Source organism: Physeter macrocephalus, chromosome 1 (genome assembly GCF_002837175.3).
Source record: "Physeter macrocephalus isolate SW-GA chromosome 1, ASM283717v5, whole genome shotgun sequence".
NCBI classification, from domain to species: domain Eukaryota; kingdom Metazoa; phylum Chordata; class Mammalia; order Artiodactyla; family Physeteridae; genus Physeter; species Physeter macrocephalus.
In genome coordinates this window covers 27,629,035-27,645,870 of record NC_041214.2, presented here as the reverse complement: position 1 = coordinate 27,645,870, position 16,836 = coordinate 27,629,035, and the positions used below count along the sequence as shown (strand labels likewise).

At 45.9% G+C, this 16,836-nt stretch overlaps 1 protein-coding gene across 2 annotated transcripts in view; it reads left to right on the top strand.

The window, feature by feature from the left end:
* CLSTN2 (calsyntenin 2) overlaps positions 1-16,836 on the top strand; it is a 675,719-nt gene that overhangs the window by 651,256 nt on the left and 7,627 nt on the right. For both annotated transcript variants that reach the window (XM_028489282.2, XM_055086617.1), the window contains 3 exons: positions 4,652-4,818; positions 11,945-12,093; positions 16,089-16,306. In XM_028489282.2, the coding sequence (XP_028345083.1) occupies positions 4,652-4,818; positions 11,945-12,093; positions 16,089-16,306 (534 nt within the window). The remainder of the gene's footprint in view (positions 1-4,651; positions 4,819-11,944; positions 12,094-16,088; positions 16,307-16,836) is intronic.

Genomic DNA, 16,836 nt, shown 5'->3' with positions numbered 1-16,836 from the left:
AATAAAAACTACAGTGAGGTATCACCTCACACCAGTCAGAATGGCCCTCATCAAAAAGTCTACAAACAATAAATGCTGGAGAGGATGTGGAGAAAAGAGAACCCTTTTGCACTGTTGGTGGGAATGTAAATTGATACAGCCACTATAGAGAACAGTATGGAGGTTCCTTAAAAAACTAAAAATAGAATTACCATATGACCCAGCAATCCCACTACTGGCCATATACCCTGAGAAAACCAGAATTCAAAAAGAGTCACATACTACAATGTTCATTTCAGCTCTCTTTACGATAGCCAGGACATGGAAGCAACCTAAGTGTCCATCAACAGATGAATGGATAAAGATTATGTGGCACATATATACAATGGAATATTACTCAGCTATAAAAAGAAACGAAATTGAGTTTTTTGTAGTGAGGTGGATGGACCTAGAGTCTGTCATACAGAGTGAAGTAAGTCAGAGAGAGAAAAACAAACACCATATGCTAACACATATATATGGAATCTAAAAAACAAACAAAAATATGGTCATGAAGAACCTAGGGGCAGTACAGGAATAAAGACACAGACCTAGTAGAGAATGGGCTTGAGGATACGGGGAGGGGGAAGGGTAAGCTGGGACAAAGTGAGAGAGTGGCATGGACATATATACACTACCAAATGTAAAATAGATAGCTAGTGGGAAACAGCCGCATAGCACAGGGAGATCAGCTCGGTGCTTTGTGTCCACCTAGAGGGGTGGGATAGGCAGGGTGGGAGGGAGGTGCAAGAGGGAGGGGATATGAGGATATATGTATACGTATAGCTGATTCACTTTGTTATACAGCAAAAACTAACGCAACATTGTAAAGCAATTATACTTCAATAAAGATATAAATAAATAAATAAGAATAAGAACCTACCTCCCAAGTGTTTGATGAAGATTCAACAGCATTGGGCACATAGTTCATGCCAGTAATTGAGAGTTGTTGTTGGATCTGCTGCTCCAAGTGGGAGACAAGGCAGGGAAGGGATGACCACCTGGATGCCTTGGAGAGTGGTCGCTCTACCATTCAGACCCAGGCTCACACCCTTCTTCCTGCAGGTCAACAGAAGTGTCCCTTTACTAGGGCAGGGACATGCTAATGGCTGTGAGGAGCGCCCTATCCTTGAGGGCTTCGAGGGCCTAAATCCAAAGACCTCACATTGGCTGCCCCATACCCAAAGCCATGGCCACCTCAGGTCATCCCTCAAAGCCAAATCTGTGGACTGATCACTTCAATAGAGGCTTCTCCTTTCATTTCCAATGTGAAGATGCTCTGGGTGTCAAGTAACAACGGTCTGAATTAAAGCAGCTTAAGCTGTAAAGATGGATGATTGGCTGCCACAGCTGAGGACACCCCGTGGTAAAGCAGTGGAGGTCTGCTCAGGGTTCGCTCAGCCTGCTCTACTCTCCTGGCTCCGCCCCTTCCAGGAATTGCCTTGGTTGTCCCTGGTCTGCTTGCAGGATGGCTGCAGCCGCTCTCAGCCTTCTATCTTCACCTAATGATCTCCAAGGAAAGAGAGCAAGAGTAGGTTCCAGAAACTTTCTAGAGAGAAGATGGAAGCTCTTTTCCCAGAGGCTGCCAATCAATTTCTCCGCTCATCTCACTGGCTTAAATTTGGTCTTATGATTATCCCTAGACCAACTCCTATGGCTTTTTGGATGCCAGATGCTGATTGGCTTCATCTTGGTTTGAGGGGTACCAAGTATATGCCTCATTCTGTCCCTGGAGCAATGGAGATGGAATAACCTGATTACCTTTGACTAAACAGAGTCCATCCCTGGAACTCAAGTCAACCCCCCAAACCTCAGGGCTTGCAAGAAGACGGGAGTGAGATGGATGCTGGAGAGGCACCACAGGTCTACAACTCTGCTGGACCATCTTCTTCAATTCAGCAAACAATTATGAAGTGTCTGCTGTGTGCCAGGCAGGGTGCAAGATGCTTGATGACACAGGGACAGGGGCCCATGTTATTGAGAGGGATAAATGAGCCAACTTGTGCAAAGTGCCTGGGGCAGCCCTCAGCCCCTAATACCTGTTCAGTATTGTCTTCATTACAGTGAATCCTGCATGAGTATTCCCTGCCATCCAGGAGACAGACTTAAACAATAAATTCTAGCAGCGTATGGAGAGGGGCAAGAGTAAGCCTGTGGGTGGCATAAAGGAGAGAGCTGACTCAAGGAGTATGCAGAAGCCTGGCCTCAAGAAGTGTATAGCCCAATGGTTCTTAACCTTGACTTCATGTTTGATTCACCTGAAAGAGATAGACAGAGGAATGGATAGAGAAGATGTGGTATATATATGGAGTGGAATATTACTCAGCCATCAAAAAGAATGAAATAATGCCATTTTGCAGGAACATGAGTGGACCTAGAGATGATCATACTAAGTGAAGTTAAGTCAGACAAAGACAAATATCATATTATAAAATCACTTATATGTGGAATCTAAAAAAAAAATAGATAAAAATGAACTAATTTACAAAACAGAAAGAGATTCACAGACATAGAAAACAAACTTATGGTTACCAAAGGGGAAAGAACAGGGCTGAGGGATAAATAGAAGGTTGGGATTAACATATGAACACTACTATATAGAAAATAGATAACCGACAAGGACCTACTATATAGCACAGGGAACTATACTATATTCAATATTTTGTAATAACTTATAGGGGAAAAGAACCTGTGCCATATAACTGAAACTAACGCAACGTTGTAAATCAACTATACTTCAATTTTTTAAAAAAATCCCCACACCAGTTAGGTCACAATCTCTGGGGGTAGGACCCCTCACCAGGGTCAGTTTATCTTTTAAAATATCCCCAGGTGATTAAAATGTGTAGCCGAAGTCAAGAACCACCCCTTATAGGCTATCGAAGACATAAAGCACACATACATTAACTATCGATGCTGTGCTGTGAGGGTGCATTAAAATGAACTATTGTGTTCCAGGCTCACAGCAGGGAGAGGACAAGGTAGGCAGGGGGCTTAAGGGGCCTTGAAGAACCAGTGGGATCTGCCTGATCTGAGCAGTCTGGAGGTGGTATCTCAGTGTGAGAGGATCGGGTGTGAGCAAATGTATGTGTGCAAACCTAGAGGGTGTATCAGTCTGGACCCAGTCAGGAGAGAGAAACCACACAGTAATTTCAACAAGGCAATATAAAAAATTATTAACTATAACAGCGTATTAGAATAATGAAGGATTAGCTGCTAAGTAGAGAGAACTCTGAAGGCTATAGGCATGCAGATATCAGGACACCCACCCTCCCTAGGGCTGAGAAAGAACACACTGTGGAGAGCTCTCTGCCACCCAGGCAGAGGTCCAGACTTTGCTGACACAGCGTGGCTCACTGAAGGGCAGAGAAATCGCTGTGGTGTTACTCTGGCAGAACCTTCCAGGAACCTGCCCTCCAGATGCTGGGGAAAGCTGTTCACAGGGAGGTTTCTCATGGAGCACACTGATGGGGGCCACTCCTGAGACAGCGCAGGAGAACCAGGAGGCAAAACCCAGCAATGTCCCCTACAAGCAAGTGGAGGCTCAGAGAGGCAATAGAACCTCCTCAGGGAATTAGCGAAGCTGGATTTCCACCCAGATCCATCGTTCCTGTACATTCAGCTACCTCTCTGAACAAAGAGAAGTGCCAGATCAAGACTAAGATCATTGACATAAGCTGCCCAAGGATGGAAGGGGTCTGTGCTCAGTGAAGTCAGTGGGGAGGGCCTCGTGGAGGAGGTGAGGCTTCCAATGGACCTTAGGGGGGCTTTTATTTTAAGGAAACGAGGGAGAAAAATGTCAAGAGGTGGCTTCCAGGCTGCCTTTGCAACACAAGCCGCGCTGAACAATCTCACATGCAGAAGAGCCGACCTGGACTCAGACAGGACTCAGCACAGCCAGTACAGGGAACAGTAAAAAAAAAAACTCTTAGGTGATGAGAAGAAGGTCAGAGGTAGAAGAGAATCAAGGAAGCCCTTATATGCCAGAGAACCTGGATCTGCACTGATGTGAAATCAGCTCGCTGTGAGAGAGCCAGAACCCAGGGACATGGGGCTTTCAGGACCCCCTCAATCGCATGCCAGCCTCTCTGTGGAATAAATACAGGAGAGCAAATGCCAGCTCTGCAGTCACATACACCACTAGAGTACCAGCTCCAGCATTTAGCCGTGTGTCCTGGGGCAAGTCCCTCAACCTTTCTGAGTCCCAGGGTTCTTCATCTGTCAGTTGGAAACAATGATCCCTTCTTTGCAGGCTCGCTCAGGTGAAGTCCCCAGCAGACAGCCTGGCACACGGTGCGTCTTTCATCACTGGTAGATTCTCTCTCTCCTACTTTTACTCTGTAGGCCCTTCCTGTCTTTTAAGACATCCCGTGCCTCTGAAAGTAAATGTTTTACATTCAGGAATTCCAGATTCCTAAATAGGTGCACCTGGAAGAGTGCCAAGGTCTTGGCGGCCAATGACATCCTCTTGAGACTCGGGCTTCACAACTCTGCGCTCACCACTTGGAAGGAAAAGCTCGGGTTTAGGGGATGCAGCCACTGTGTTCTTGGCTCCCCAGCCAGATGGCGCCTTGAAGCGACGTTTCCTACCCAGTGTCCGCAGGGCAAATAACGATGCTTCTTTATCTTTTAGGAGGAGAAGTCACCAAGCCGCGCTTTGCTCAATTCTTCCACGGCAGCCTGGCCAGTCTCACCATCCGCCCTGGCAAAATGGACAGTCAGAAGGTGATTTCCTGCCTGCAGGCCTGCAAGGAAGGGCTGGATATCAATTCCCTGGAAAGCCTGGGCCAAGGAATAAAGGTAAGGAAGGAGCCAGCAATGCTCCCGGTGAGACGGTGCTTTGTCAGGCACAGGCTGTTAAACACCAGTGCAATCCTGGAAGCAGAGTCATTTCCTGCCACGTCACACCGAGCTGGTACCATGGCAAAGGTGCTGCCACAGCAGGGAGACTGGTGACCGTGGCCGCACAACAGACTCTGTGCCGTCTCCTGCAATTCCTAGATGAAGCCCTCGAGTGTAATCGGTTCAGTGCACAAAAGCAGGCACACGTTCAATGTCTACCTGGAGGGAGTTGTTATATTTCATTGTTTCCTGGGTTGGTGGGTTGCTTTGTTGTTTATTTGCCCAAAGGAACTGAGGGAGCATGGAAGCATAACTTTCAGAAATACAGAAGTGTAGGATTAAAAGTTTGGATCATGGAAACTACTAATTACAAAGAAAGGTCGCCCCGGGGTGGGTGGAATTAGAAAGCAGATGCAGAGGTCACTGGGTCTTATGTTGTTAAGTTGAGGCCCAGATTGGGCTCCAGGCAATGTCTGGCTGCCAGAGGGAATATGAACAGATTCACGATTTTGTCATCCACACAAAATAAAACTCTTCAAATGATCCAAGGGAATCCAAGCTGCATTTTGAGAAAAGCTCCTCCTGAGGGGCGCAGGATGTGGCTGGCTGTCCTCATCAAGCACCTGCCCGCCCACGATGGACAGGGATAGATCTGGCCTCACCTGGACCAAGGAGCGTCTGCCCGCATCAGACCTCGGGGTCCTGAGCAAAGAGCAGGGTAAACATCATCACAGCCCCCGCTCCCTCATAGCAGACCCCAGTGACAGCAGGCAGCCCCTTGGCCTCCTCTCTGGGAGTGAGGGCGGCCCACCCTCTGTCTCCAGGGACACTGGACAGCCTCATGAGGCCCCAGCGGCTGTGAAGGTTTCCCAAGGAGAGAGTGACCAGAACAGAGGTTTCCCACCACCTCCCATCCGTCCCCACTCAGCACTGCCCGTGGAGCTGTCCAGCCTCCCTACCCCAGGCCTGCCTCTCCTGGACAGGGGTCACCCCTCCAACAGAGGGCCCTCTCATTTACGCTTTCAGCGGCCGACTGCCTGTGGGGCTCTGGCCTTGGAGGGACCAGTGATCTGGGCAAATCATGCCTCGACTTCACGTTGCAGTCACTTCAGCAAACATTCCGCGGACACCCGTATAATTTGGTTCTGGGCTGGGGAGAGGGACACGAAAATGAATGTTCCAAGATTATTGTCTCTGGGGCACTCAATGGCCCAAGCAGACACCTGTAATCCGGTGCGCCAATGATTATGAGCACTGACATTTCCTGAGGGTCTCCTGGGTACCAGGTACTGTTCTAAAACCTTTATGGGTTTAACTCACTTAAGCCCCAGAACAACCTATGATAGACGTACCATGAATCTTCCCATTTTGCACATGAGGAATGGAGGCCTGGAAGAGAAAGGAAAGTTGCCAAGGATCCCAGAGTGAGTCAGGAGCAGAGCCAGAATGTGATCCCAGGCAGTTCTGCTCCAGAGCTTCAGAACCAGAGCAACAGCAGTGAGGAAAGGCTCCTTGGAGGAGGTGAAGTCTGAGCGTATTGTTTAGGATGGGTAAGAAAGAACCAACCAGGAAAAAGGCAGGCAGTGGGTGGCAAGGGAGAGGGCAGGGCGGTCACTCGAGGCAGAAAGCCAGTGTTACAAGTGCCCAAACTGCAGGAGGAAAGCTAGAAAGTGGGACCAGAGAGGTAGGCAGAGGCCAGGTCATGGGGCCTTGTTAATGTCTGGTGTTTACTTTTTTTCTCTGTTGGCAACAAGCAACCATTGAAGGGCTCCGTGCAAGGGAGCATGATCTGGACAGGCGTGGGGTTCAGAATGCTCACCCTGGAGCCCTGGTCAGAGGGGGAAGATGGGAGGGGTACACAGGCAGGGAAAAGCATGAATGACTTTCCAGAACATTGTTTAACATGCATGAAACACAAACACACAGGTGCTCTCCATAGCTAATCACCTGTCTGAAGGAAACTCACAAGACCGCCTGTACTGCAAAGGCCAGCATTCCACCTGTCAATTTCGTGGCAGCTGGCCCAGGCAAGCCCCTCACGGCACATTTCATACAGATATCCTCACAGGCAGAGCCTGGGGTTTGATCCTTGGTCTACTGTTTGTATTGTTCCCTCAGTGTTTTGTCAAGCCAGTGAAATCTGTCCTCCAACAGATCCAGAATCTGTCCCCTCTCTGATTCTGGATTTGCTCCCTGCCTCTGCGTGGATCTTCTCTGCTCTGGACCATCCCATGGGGCCACAGTTGCAGGATTCCAAGCACCACAGAACAAATAAACCAAAGATGCTGGACTTAAAAGCCACACATTCTTAGAAGTATAAATTAAGAACCATAGCAATTCCTACATAGCGGTCCTAGCCTGTGAAAGAGGAAGTGCTAAATGAAGTGGCACCCAGAGCTGTGGGGAGTGGACGAGGCTCATCTGACTTTTTAGAACACCACCTGCTCAGAACCAGTCACTGTAAACGACCCTTTCCCATCCTTAGGGCGCGGCGGGCCAGAACTAGTTCACTGTATGAGAAGTTAATGATAACACACGCGATGTTACGGTGCACCCACCGGGGGCTATTTTAACCTCATTATCCCTACTCCTCACAACAAATTAAATATTATGACCCCATTTCAGAAATAAGGAGGTTGGGGCTCAGGGACTTGGACAAAATAAGTCTAGGCTCTTTCCACCACACGACTCAGATTAGAAGGCATTCTTGAAAATTATGAAAACTGCTTCCTCCCTGCCTTTCCTCCTCTGTCCCTCATTTCTTTTTTGAATAATGACTAGTATTTTCTCTACTGGCTCCTGGCCTCCTCCCTCCCCTCTGGCTAGTCCAAAAACGTGAGGGCCTGCCGTGATTAAGGAAACATCCCGTCTACTCACAGGGTCCCACATGGGTTCCTCTTCTCACTTGTTTCCCCCTGGATCATGCATATTTCCGGCTATTTCTCCAGCATGTCTGGAGTCATCACATGATCGAAGTGGTTGTTGTTATGTATCCATATGAGACACTGTGGAATCGCCACATTCCTGAAGAATACACACTTCTGATGTTCATAGCGTCAGCCCTGCCAAACTGTCATCTCTAGTGTGGAAGAGTGGGAAAGAGCAAAAACTTTGGGACAAAACCCTCCTAGGTTCAAAGCACAGTACGGATATTCATGACCTGGGTGACCTTGGGCAAGGTACTTTAATCCTTTAAGCCCCAATTTCCTCGTGTGTAAAATGGACTTAGTATTATTTTGTAGTGATGTAAGAATTGAATAACATATATAGTTTATATATCTTTACATATATTTATATATCAGATATAGCAAAGATACACATGCAGATGAGACATATAGATATAGATATATAGATATAGATATAGATATAGATATAGATATAGATATAGATACAGATCTCCCCTAGAAAACCTGATAACTAGGCTCTCAACAAATCACAGTTCCCTTCTCCTGCTGGGCTGACCTTGCACTTGGCATTGCTGATGCCCCAGCTTCTTTTGAAAAGTAATCCTGGGTGACAGTTGCAAAAGAAGAGCCTCTATTGCAGGGAATCTTCATCTGTCCCAGCCCAGAGGAGCTGGCAGGGAGGGCGAGGTGCCTGGAGGGCCACAGCCAGCCTGTCCTCGAAGAACAGGCCAGGGCTTTTGGCAGGGACTTCACCGATGTCCCAGCCTGACCCTCCAGGACAGCTGACCATTCTGCTAAGACCATCTGTCTAACCTCTTCTTGGTTCAGAGAAAGGAACCACTGTGGCTACAGCCCAGCTTTTCAGGGAAAGTGAGTGCTGTCACCTTTTGCTAGGTCCCCAGGAAGCCATCTTCTGCCCCTGTGGAAATGCCAATACCACCCTGTGTCCCGCAAAACCAGAGACCGACCCTCAGTCATGCCATGGAAGACAACACAAACATACAAGCAAAACCTATTCTAGTGGAGGGCTTAATTGATCCTGCAAGAACTGTGTTGATGGCTAGCCAGTGCCCACCTCAAGCCCTGTGGCAGTCTTTGGGATGCTCTGGCAGCCAGACTTGGGGATTCACTAGAGATCCAACACATTCCCTAACCCGTCCTCTCCCTAGGAGGCTTCAATGGGAGTGCCCTCTGCTGATGCCACGGGTTGCTGGCCAGTCCATCCTTCTGGATGAATTGCTTGATTTTCCTGTTCAGCCCTCGTGCACGGCTCGGGGTGTGCACAGAGGCTCAGATTAGCCAAGGCTCAGATTGGCCTTCTCTGCAGGGGGCATCATCTTGTCTCATGCTTGTCGTGTACTGGACCCTCTGGATGCTGAAAAAAGTCAGTGGACCTTGCCCTCGAGGTGCTCACAGTCTGCTGGTGGGGGGCAAACAGACAGACAGCAAAAGCACCAAAAGACTGCTACAGCAGGGGTTGGCAGGGACAGGGAGAGCGCAAAATACATGGAAACTTAAGTGGTATATTTAGAAGAATGACTTTCAATCTGCTCAAATGAGAAACGGGTGATCTGTAAAACACTCAGAACTATTGATGATTCACCAGCATGTGGCATCTTCACGGCTGAGCACGCGAAGCTAGTGAGTCAGCCCCAGCAAGAGAGAGACCAACAAGAGGCCGACTATAGCGTCACCTGTGCATATGCCCAGGGGCTCCTGAATCCAGCATAGGGAACAGTGCTTGTGACCAGACGTCGCAGCTCAGAGAGACCCTGCTCAGGGCTTTGAGGACAGGAGGAAACTGGATCATAGGGAAAGAAGAACAGTGAGGGCAGCAGGGGGCCATTCACTCATTCATCTAACAGGGGCTTCCGGGGCACTAGGACAAGGTTCTGAGATTCGGGGATAACAGTCAGAGCCCCTGTCCTCAGTGAGCTGGTAGTCACTGCACTATAATAATTATACTACCATTTCATAGCGCTATAGGAGCTCAGTGGGGGCCTAAGTGAGGCAAGCTGGGGAGGCTTCAAGGAGGAGGTAACAATGAAACACTCACATGAGAGTTGAAAGAGACGAAGACTGAGCTATCAGTTGGCTGGGGGTCACAATGCAATGGACTTATTATGCGGGACAACGGCACCACAGTACTCATGAGATAACTACCTCCTGATAGGGTCCGGACACAGAACAGGAACTCTTGTAAAGACATCCGAGTCATATCAGGGAAAAGCTAATACAGATAGATTTTTCCCTTAAAAGCTTGAAAACACACTCAATCTACTCAATCTACTTCATGGAAAGAGTAATGTAAAATAAAACGACACTAAGATAGTATTTATCACCTATTGGCAAAAGTCCCAAGTTTGACAGCATGCTCTGCTGTTGAGGTTTTGAAAGAACATTCTCATATGCTATGAGAGGGAAAGCATATTGGTATAATCCCTAGCAATGGAAAATTTGCAACATTTGTCAAAATTTAAACTGCATATACGCTTTGACCTAGCAATTTTCCTTGTAGGGATTTATTCTACAGATAAATTTACACACTTAGGAAATGTTATATATATAAGATTATTCATTGTGCCATTATTAGTATAAGACTGGAAATAACCCAATGTTCACATTAGGAGACTGGTTAAATAAATTATTTAATATTAAATAATATTATACAACTTTAAAAAAAATAAAAGATCTCCAAGACAAAAGCTAAGTGAAAAAAAGCAAAGTACAGTATAGTATGTAACAAGCTACCTTTGGTGTAAGAAAGGAGAAAAATGGGAATCTATATTCATTGATTATATATTCATAAAATGCTTAAGTATAACTGTCAGGATAGGCTAGGTTATGCTGCAGTAACAAGTGACTAAAATTTCAGTGAATTATACAGCAATTTTTTTTTTTATTGTGTGCACTTCATGCCCATTAAAGACTGGCTGCAGCTCTGCCCCCCTCACTGTAAGACCCAGGCTGATAGACCATTAGGGAACTTTGCAGATTTCATGGCAGAAGGAGAGGGACATGGCACCATGAATTCACTGGCTGTTAAATCTACCACCCGGGTGTGAACCAAACAATACTTCTGCCCACTTTTTGTTGGCCAAGCAAGCCACATGACCACTATTGAGCGCAACAGGACAAAAATATATATCCTGTATGGAAGCGTACCATAAATCACGTGATCAAGCCTGTTGACAGGCTTGTATAAGCATCTCACCGGGAGGGGAAACAACTAATTTTGAACAATAATGCAATTTGTCACTAAGAAATTAATGGAACCGTGATCACCTGTGGGATAAGGTTGAGGAAATTGGTTGGACAGGAGATAGGAATAAGATGGACACTTTCACTTAGCACATATATATATTTGAACATATATGCTTCATGCTCCATTCAAAGAAGAGTAACTGCTGGGAACACCACGGAAGAGACAAGTCTGGATCTACTTTATCTGGTTTGAGGACCCAAGTGACTCAGTGGGGGAGCATCGTAGCCCCTGGGCCTTCACCCAGCGTGGGATACCAGGGACCCAGGATAGGATAGATAGATAACAAACCTAGGGCAGCTGGCAGGCATGTAAACAGCAAGTGATTAAAACTCATGGGAAACCAGAGTTTAGCACCTAGAAGGCAAGACCAAGAATCAGATCTAAGAGAGAAGGAAGGCCATTAACTTAAAAATGAACTTTAAGGTTGGAAACTAAAAAGATGGGTCATGGGTCAGGAGGTGGAGTGCAGGGTGAATGGAGGAGCAGTTCAAGGCCAAAGTCAAGACAGCAAAAGGAACAAAAGCCCCAGGTTTCCGGGCTATGAGCTGAGGGGGTGGCAGTCCAAGAGCTGAAAGTTTCTGGGGAGGACCCCATAGTAGCCCAGAGCATGAGCCCACCAAAGGCTGGGCCCCAAGAGCACTGGGGATTTCAGAATTCATCCTGTGGCTCCCGGTGGCATTACCAGGAGTTTATAATCCACGAGGAATCTTACAGAGGAGGGTCCCGAAGCCCACCAGAGGGCAGCAGGGATTGCTTGAGGGGTTAAAACAGTTACCTGTGCACACAGCTCCTGCACTTGCAGATGCTCTGGAGATGCCTGTGCGGGCCTTAGTGGCATGGAGATGGAGGGTCTCCGTGAGACGGGGTACATGGTTGATCATTCTCTCCTGTGATACTGCTTTCTGTCTTCCAGTATCATTTCAACCCCTCGCAGTCTGTCCTGGTGATGGAAGGTGACGACATTGGGAACATCAACCGTGCCCTCCAGAAGGTCTCCTACATCAACTCCAGGCAGTTCCCAACCGCGGGTGTGCGGCGCCTGAAAGTCTCTTCCAAGGTCCAGTGAGTGGACGCTGGGCAGCCTGGGGCTCAGCCAGGGCATCAGGGGTGGTCCCTGGGAATGTTCCCTCACAAAACAGGATTCACCTCTCTTCAACTATTGGCAGCTTCTCTGCTCTCCCTATGAGGACACCCCAATGGATCTGTGTTCCTTTTTGTTGTTTTTTTTTTAAGTGAAATATAGTTGACATACAATGTTTTGTTAGTTTCAGGTGTACTGCTTAGTGATCTGATATTTACATACACTATGAAATGATCACTATGATAAGTCTGGTAACCATATGTCCCTATACAGAGTTATTACAATGTTATTGACCATATTCCTTATGCTGTATGTTACATTCCTGTGGATTTTTTATTTTATAACTGGAGGTGCATACCTCTTAATCTCCTTCACCTATTTCACCCCACCCCCAACCCCCTCCCTTCTGGCAACCACCTGTTCTGTGAATCCATGAGTTTGTTTTTGTTTTGTTTTTTAGATTCCACATTTAAGTGAAACCATACCGTCTTTCTCTGTCTGACTTATTTCACTTAGCATAACACCCTCTAGATCTATTCGTGTTGTTGCCAATTGCAAGATTTTAATTTTTTTCTCATGACTTAGTAATATTCCATTGTGTGTGTGTATATATATATATATACATCATTTATTATTATTATAGTATTAATATATGTGTTAAATATATACCATATTACAAATATATATCATAAATATATATATACTATATATATATACAAATATATATATATATATATACACACACACACCATAAATATATAAAACCATATCTTCTTTATCCATCCATCTATCCTTGGACAGTTAGGTTGCTTCCATATCTTGGTTAACATAAATAATGCTGCAATGAACATTAGTGTGCATATATTTTATCGAATTACCATTTTTATTTTCTTCAGGTAAATACCCAGAAGTGAAATTGCTGGATTATAGGCAGTTCTATTTTTAGTTTTTTGGGGGAACCTCCATACTGTTTTCCATAGTGGTGGCACGAATTTACATTCCCACCAATAGTGTTTAGAGGTTTCCTTTTCTCTACATGCTCGCCAACACTTTTTATTTATTTTATTTTTGATATTAGCCATTCTGACAGGGGTGAGGTAATATCTCATTGTGGTTTTGATTCACATTTCCCTGATGATTAGTGATGTTGAACATCTTTTCATGTGTCTGTTGGCCATCAGTATGTCTTCTTTGCAAAAATGTCTATTCAGGTCCTCTGCCCATCTTTTAATTGGGTAATCTGTTTTTTGCTGTTGAGTTGTATAAATTCTTTGTATATTTTGGATATTAACCCCTTACTATATAAGATTATTTGCAAATATCTTCTCCTATTCATCAGGCTGGCTTTTTATATTGTTGATAGTTTCCTTCACTGTGCAAAAGCTTTTTAGTTGGATGTAGTCCCATGGGTTTATTTTTGCATTTGTCTCCGTTGCCTGAGGAGACACATCCAACAAAATATTGCTAAGACCGATGTCAAAGAGCATACTGCCTATGCTTTCTTCTAGGAGTTTTATGGTTTCAGGTCTTACTCATTTTGAGTTTACTTTTGTGTATGGTGTGAGGAAGTAATCTAGTTTGATTCTTTTGCATGTAGATGTCCAGTTTTCCCAACACCAGTTATTGAAGAAGCTGTCTTTTCCTCATTTTATATTCTTGCCTCCTTTATCATTGATTAATTGACCATATATGCATGGGTTCAGTTCTGAGCTCTCTATTCTGTTCCATTGATTTATGTGTCTGTTTTTGTGCCAATACCATACTGTTTGGATTACTCTAGCTTGGTAGCATAGTCTGAAGTCAGGAGTGTGATACCTTCAGCTTCGTTCTTCTTTCTCAAGATTGTTTTGGCTATTTGAGATCTTTTATGGTTTTAAACAAATTTTAGAATTATTTGTTCTAGTTTGGTGAAAAATACCATTGGCATTTTGATAGAGATTGCATTGAATCTGTAGATTGCCTTGGGTTGTATGGTCATATTAATAATATTAATTCTTCCAATCCATGAGCATGGTATATCTTTCCATTTGTTTGTAATGTCTTTAATTTCTTTCATCAATGTCTTGTAGTTTTCTGAGTAGAGGTCTTCTACCTCCTTGGTTAGATTTATCCCTAGGTATTTTATTCTTTTTGATGCAATTGTCAATGGGATTGTTTTTTAATTTCTTTTTCTGATAGGTTGTTGTCAGTGTACAGAAATGCAACAGATTTCTGTATATTAATTTTGTATCCTGCAACTTACTGAATTCATTTATTAGTTCTAATAGATTTTGGTAGCATCTTTAGGATTTTTCTTTGTATAGTATCATGCTCAACAAATGTTTATTAATTGAATTAAATTAACCAACCTAGCCTTGATAGAGCTCCTAAATACCATGAGTATGCAAGAGAAAGAAAAGGCATGGTTCTTGTCCCCAGGGATCAGAGTTAAATTAAGGAGATAAGACTATCATTGTGACCTTTAAATAACACCCTTACTGGCCTATCAAATCATTTCTCAGCCAAACAGCTGCTTGGGAGGGCAGCTAGGAAGGGGACCCCAGAAAAACTCCTGAGAAGCAGAAAGGGAGTCATCTGGCACCTGGAGCCAGAAAAAGGAACCAGAAAGACAGGAACAAGGGTTGGAAAGATGGGTCTGCTGACTGCCATGTTGCCGGGGCCTGGGACAGATGCCAGGATAAAGTCCACAGACGGCAATTTCATTGGACAGTTCTAGTGATGGAGAAAGTGCTCCCATCTCCACACTAAAGGCCACCCCTGGAGGCTGGGGGTAGGGAACAGGCACCTCCAGGTCAGCACCACACTGCACTGAAGAAGAGGGACCAGACTGGCTAGTCTCCAGCCCTAGGACCAGCCTTCCATAAACTGGCAAGGAGAGGGGTGTCCTCTGTAAATGGTAGGGTTGGTGCCACAAAGGCAAAAAATCTGGGAGCAGGAGCCCACCACTGACTTCCACACCTTGCCCACCCTGGAGAAGAAGATGGAGTGTCTCAGCCTGCCCTTCCCCCAGGAACTTTGCCAAGGGATGCAAGTCGATGGCTGCCACCAGCTGGAGTCCCCCCATCATTCACAGAGCATCTCTCTAGACCCTGGGTTTCTCCATTTTAGCTTAGGTCTTTGGTCTAGATGATCAGCAGAGAGGGCCAGTGACACACATGCCTGATGAGGTCTGATGACACTGTCAGATCTGTCAACATTTACTGAGATCCAACCATGATGCAGGCTCTTGGGCAGCTTCCTATCTACATGTCATCTGCATTTAAGCCTTACTACTATAAGGTAATTAATTATTCATCCCTACTGTATAGATGAAGAGACTGAGGTTCACAGGAATCGTGCCCCTTGCCCAGAGCCTCCCAGCCCAGGAGTGACAGAGCCAGGCACGGATCCTTGCCTGTCTCACTTCCGAGGCTTTGCTCTTGTGGTCACACCACTCTGGCTCCCAGATATTTTTGTGGCAGTGTATCAGGAAAAAGGAGTATGATTACAATAGCAGTCTGCTGGCACATCTGGAAGAGGCACCGCACTTGTGTGATATCCTTGTAGAGACAGAACATATATGCTGTTCCGGCAGGCAGGAGAGTTTAGCCCTGGGGTCTCACTCAGTAAGATGGCTGTAACTAACCAGCGAGACAACAATTTATTTACCAAATCCTTATGCACATAACAAGCAGTCGCTGTCTAATTAATGTTGCCATTGATTACTTTGTTAAAGGATAATTAAAGGTCTAATGGTTACTTGTTGCTCGTATAGAAAATTCCTATTTCACCCAAGAGCTAATCTTTTCAAGTCCCTAGATGGCTAGTAGTTTTAACTAAAATGCAGCTTTGAATCTGAATGTCTGTTGACATCCTCAGAGGTTCTCTGGCAGTCAGGATGTCTCGTCGAGGACTAGAGGTGGCTGTATGTATCTTTGTCCGTGGCCAGATGATTCCAGGGTTTGCTCTTCAGTTGCCGTGACTGCTGTTTTCCCAGGTGCTTTGGAGAAGATGTGTGTATAAGCCTCCCCGACGTGGACGCCTACGTGATGGTGCTGCAGGCCGTCGAGCCCCAGATCACCCTCCATGGCACGGACCGCTTCTGGAGACCCACTGCCCAGTTTGAAAGCGCCAAAGGGGTGACCCTCTTCCCCGACATCAAGATTGTGAGCACCTTCGCCAAAGCCGAGGCCCCCAGTGACTTGAAAACCACAGGTACAGGCGCACACTGGGTTGGTGGGGGTGGAACCTTAAATTCTCATGTAAAGTATGATTCTCGTCAATTACACTTCAGGACAACTGAGGTATTGTTCACCATAGCGGGGTAATTTATGATAACGGAACAAAAAAGCCTGGAAACAATGCAGATAAATAACAGAGAGGAATGAATGGCTTAGCAAATTGTGGTACCCCCACAGAAGAGGTATGATGTTGGAGGGAAGGCACTTATGCCAAACAATAAGTTAAAAAAAAAAGCAAGATGCAAATTACAGAGTAGCTACGTGTAGAGTGATCGCAACTCTGTCAAGAAAAAAAATATGTAGAGGGGCTTCCCTGGTGGCGCAGTGGTTGCACATCCGCTTGCCGATGCAGGGGAACTGGGTTCGCGCCCCGGTCTGGGAGGATCCCACGTGCAGCGGAGCGGCTGGGCCCGTGAGCCGTGGCCGCTGGGCCTGCGCATCCGGAGCCTGTGCTCCGCGACGGGAGAGGCCACAGCAGAGGGAGGCCCGCATACCACAAAAAAA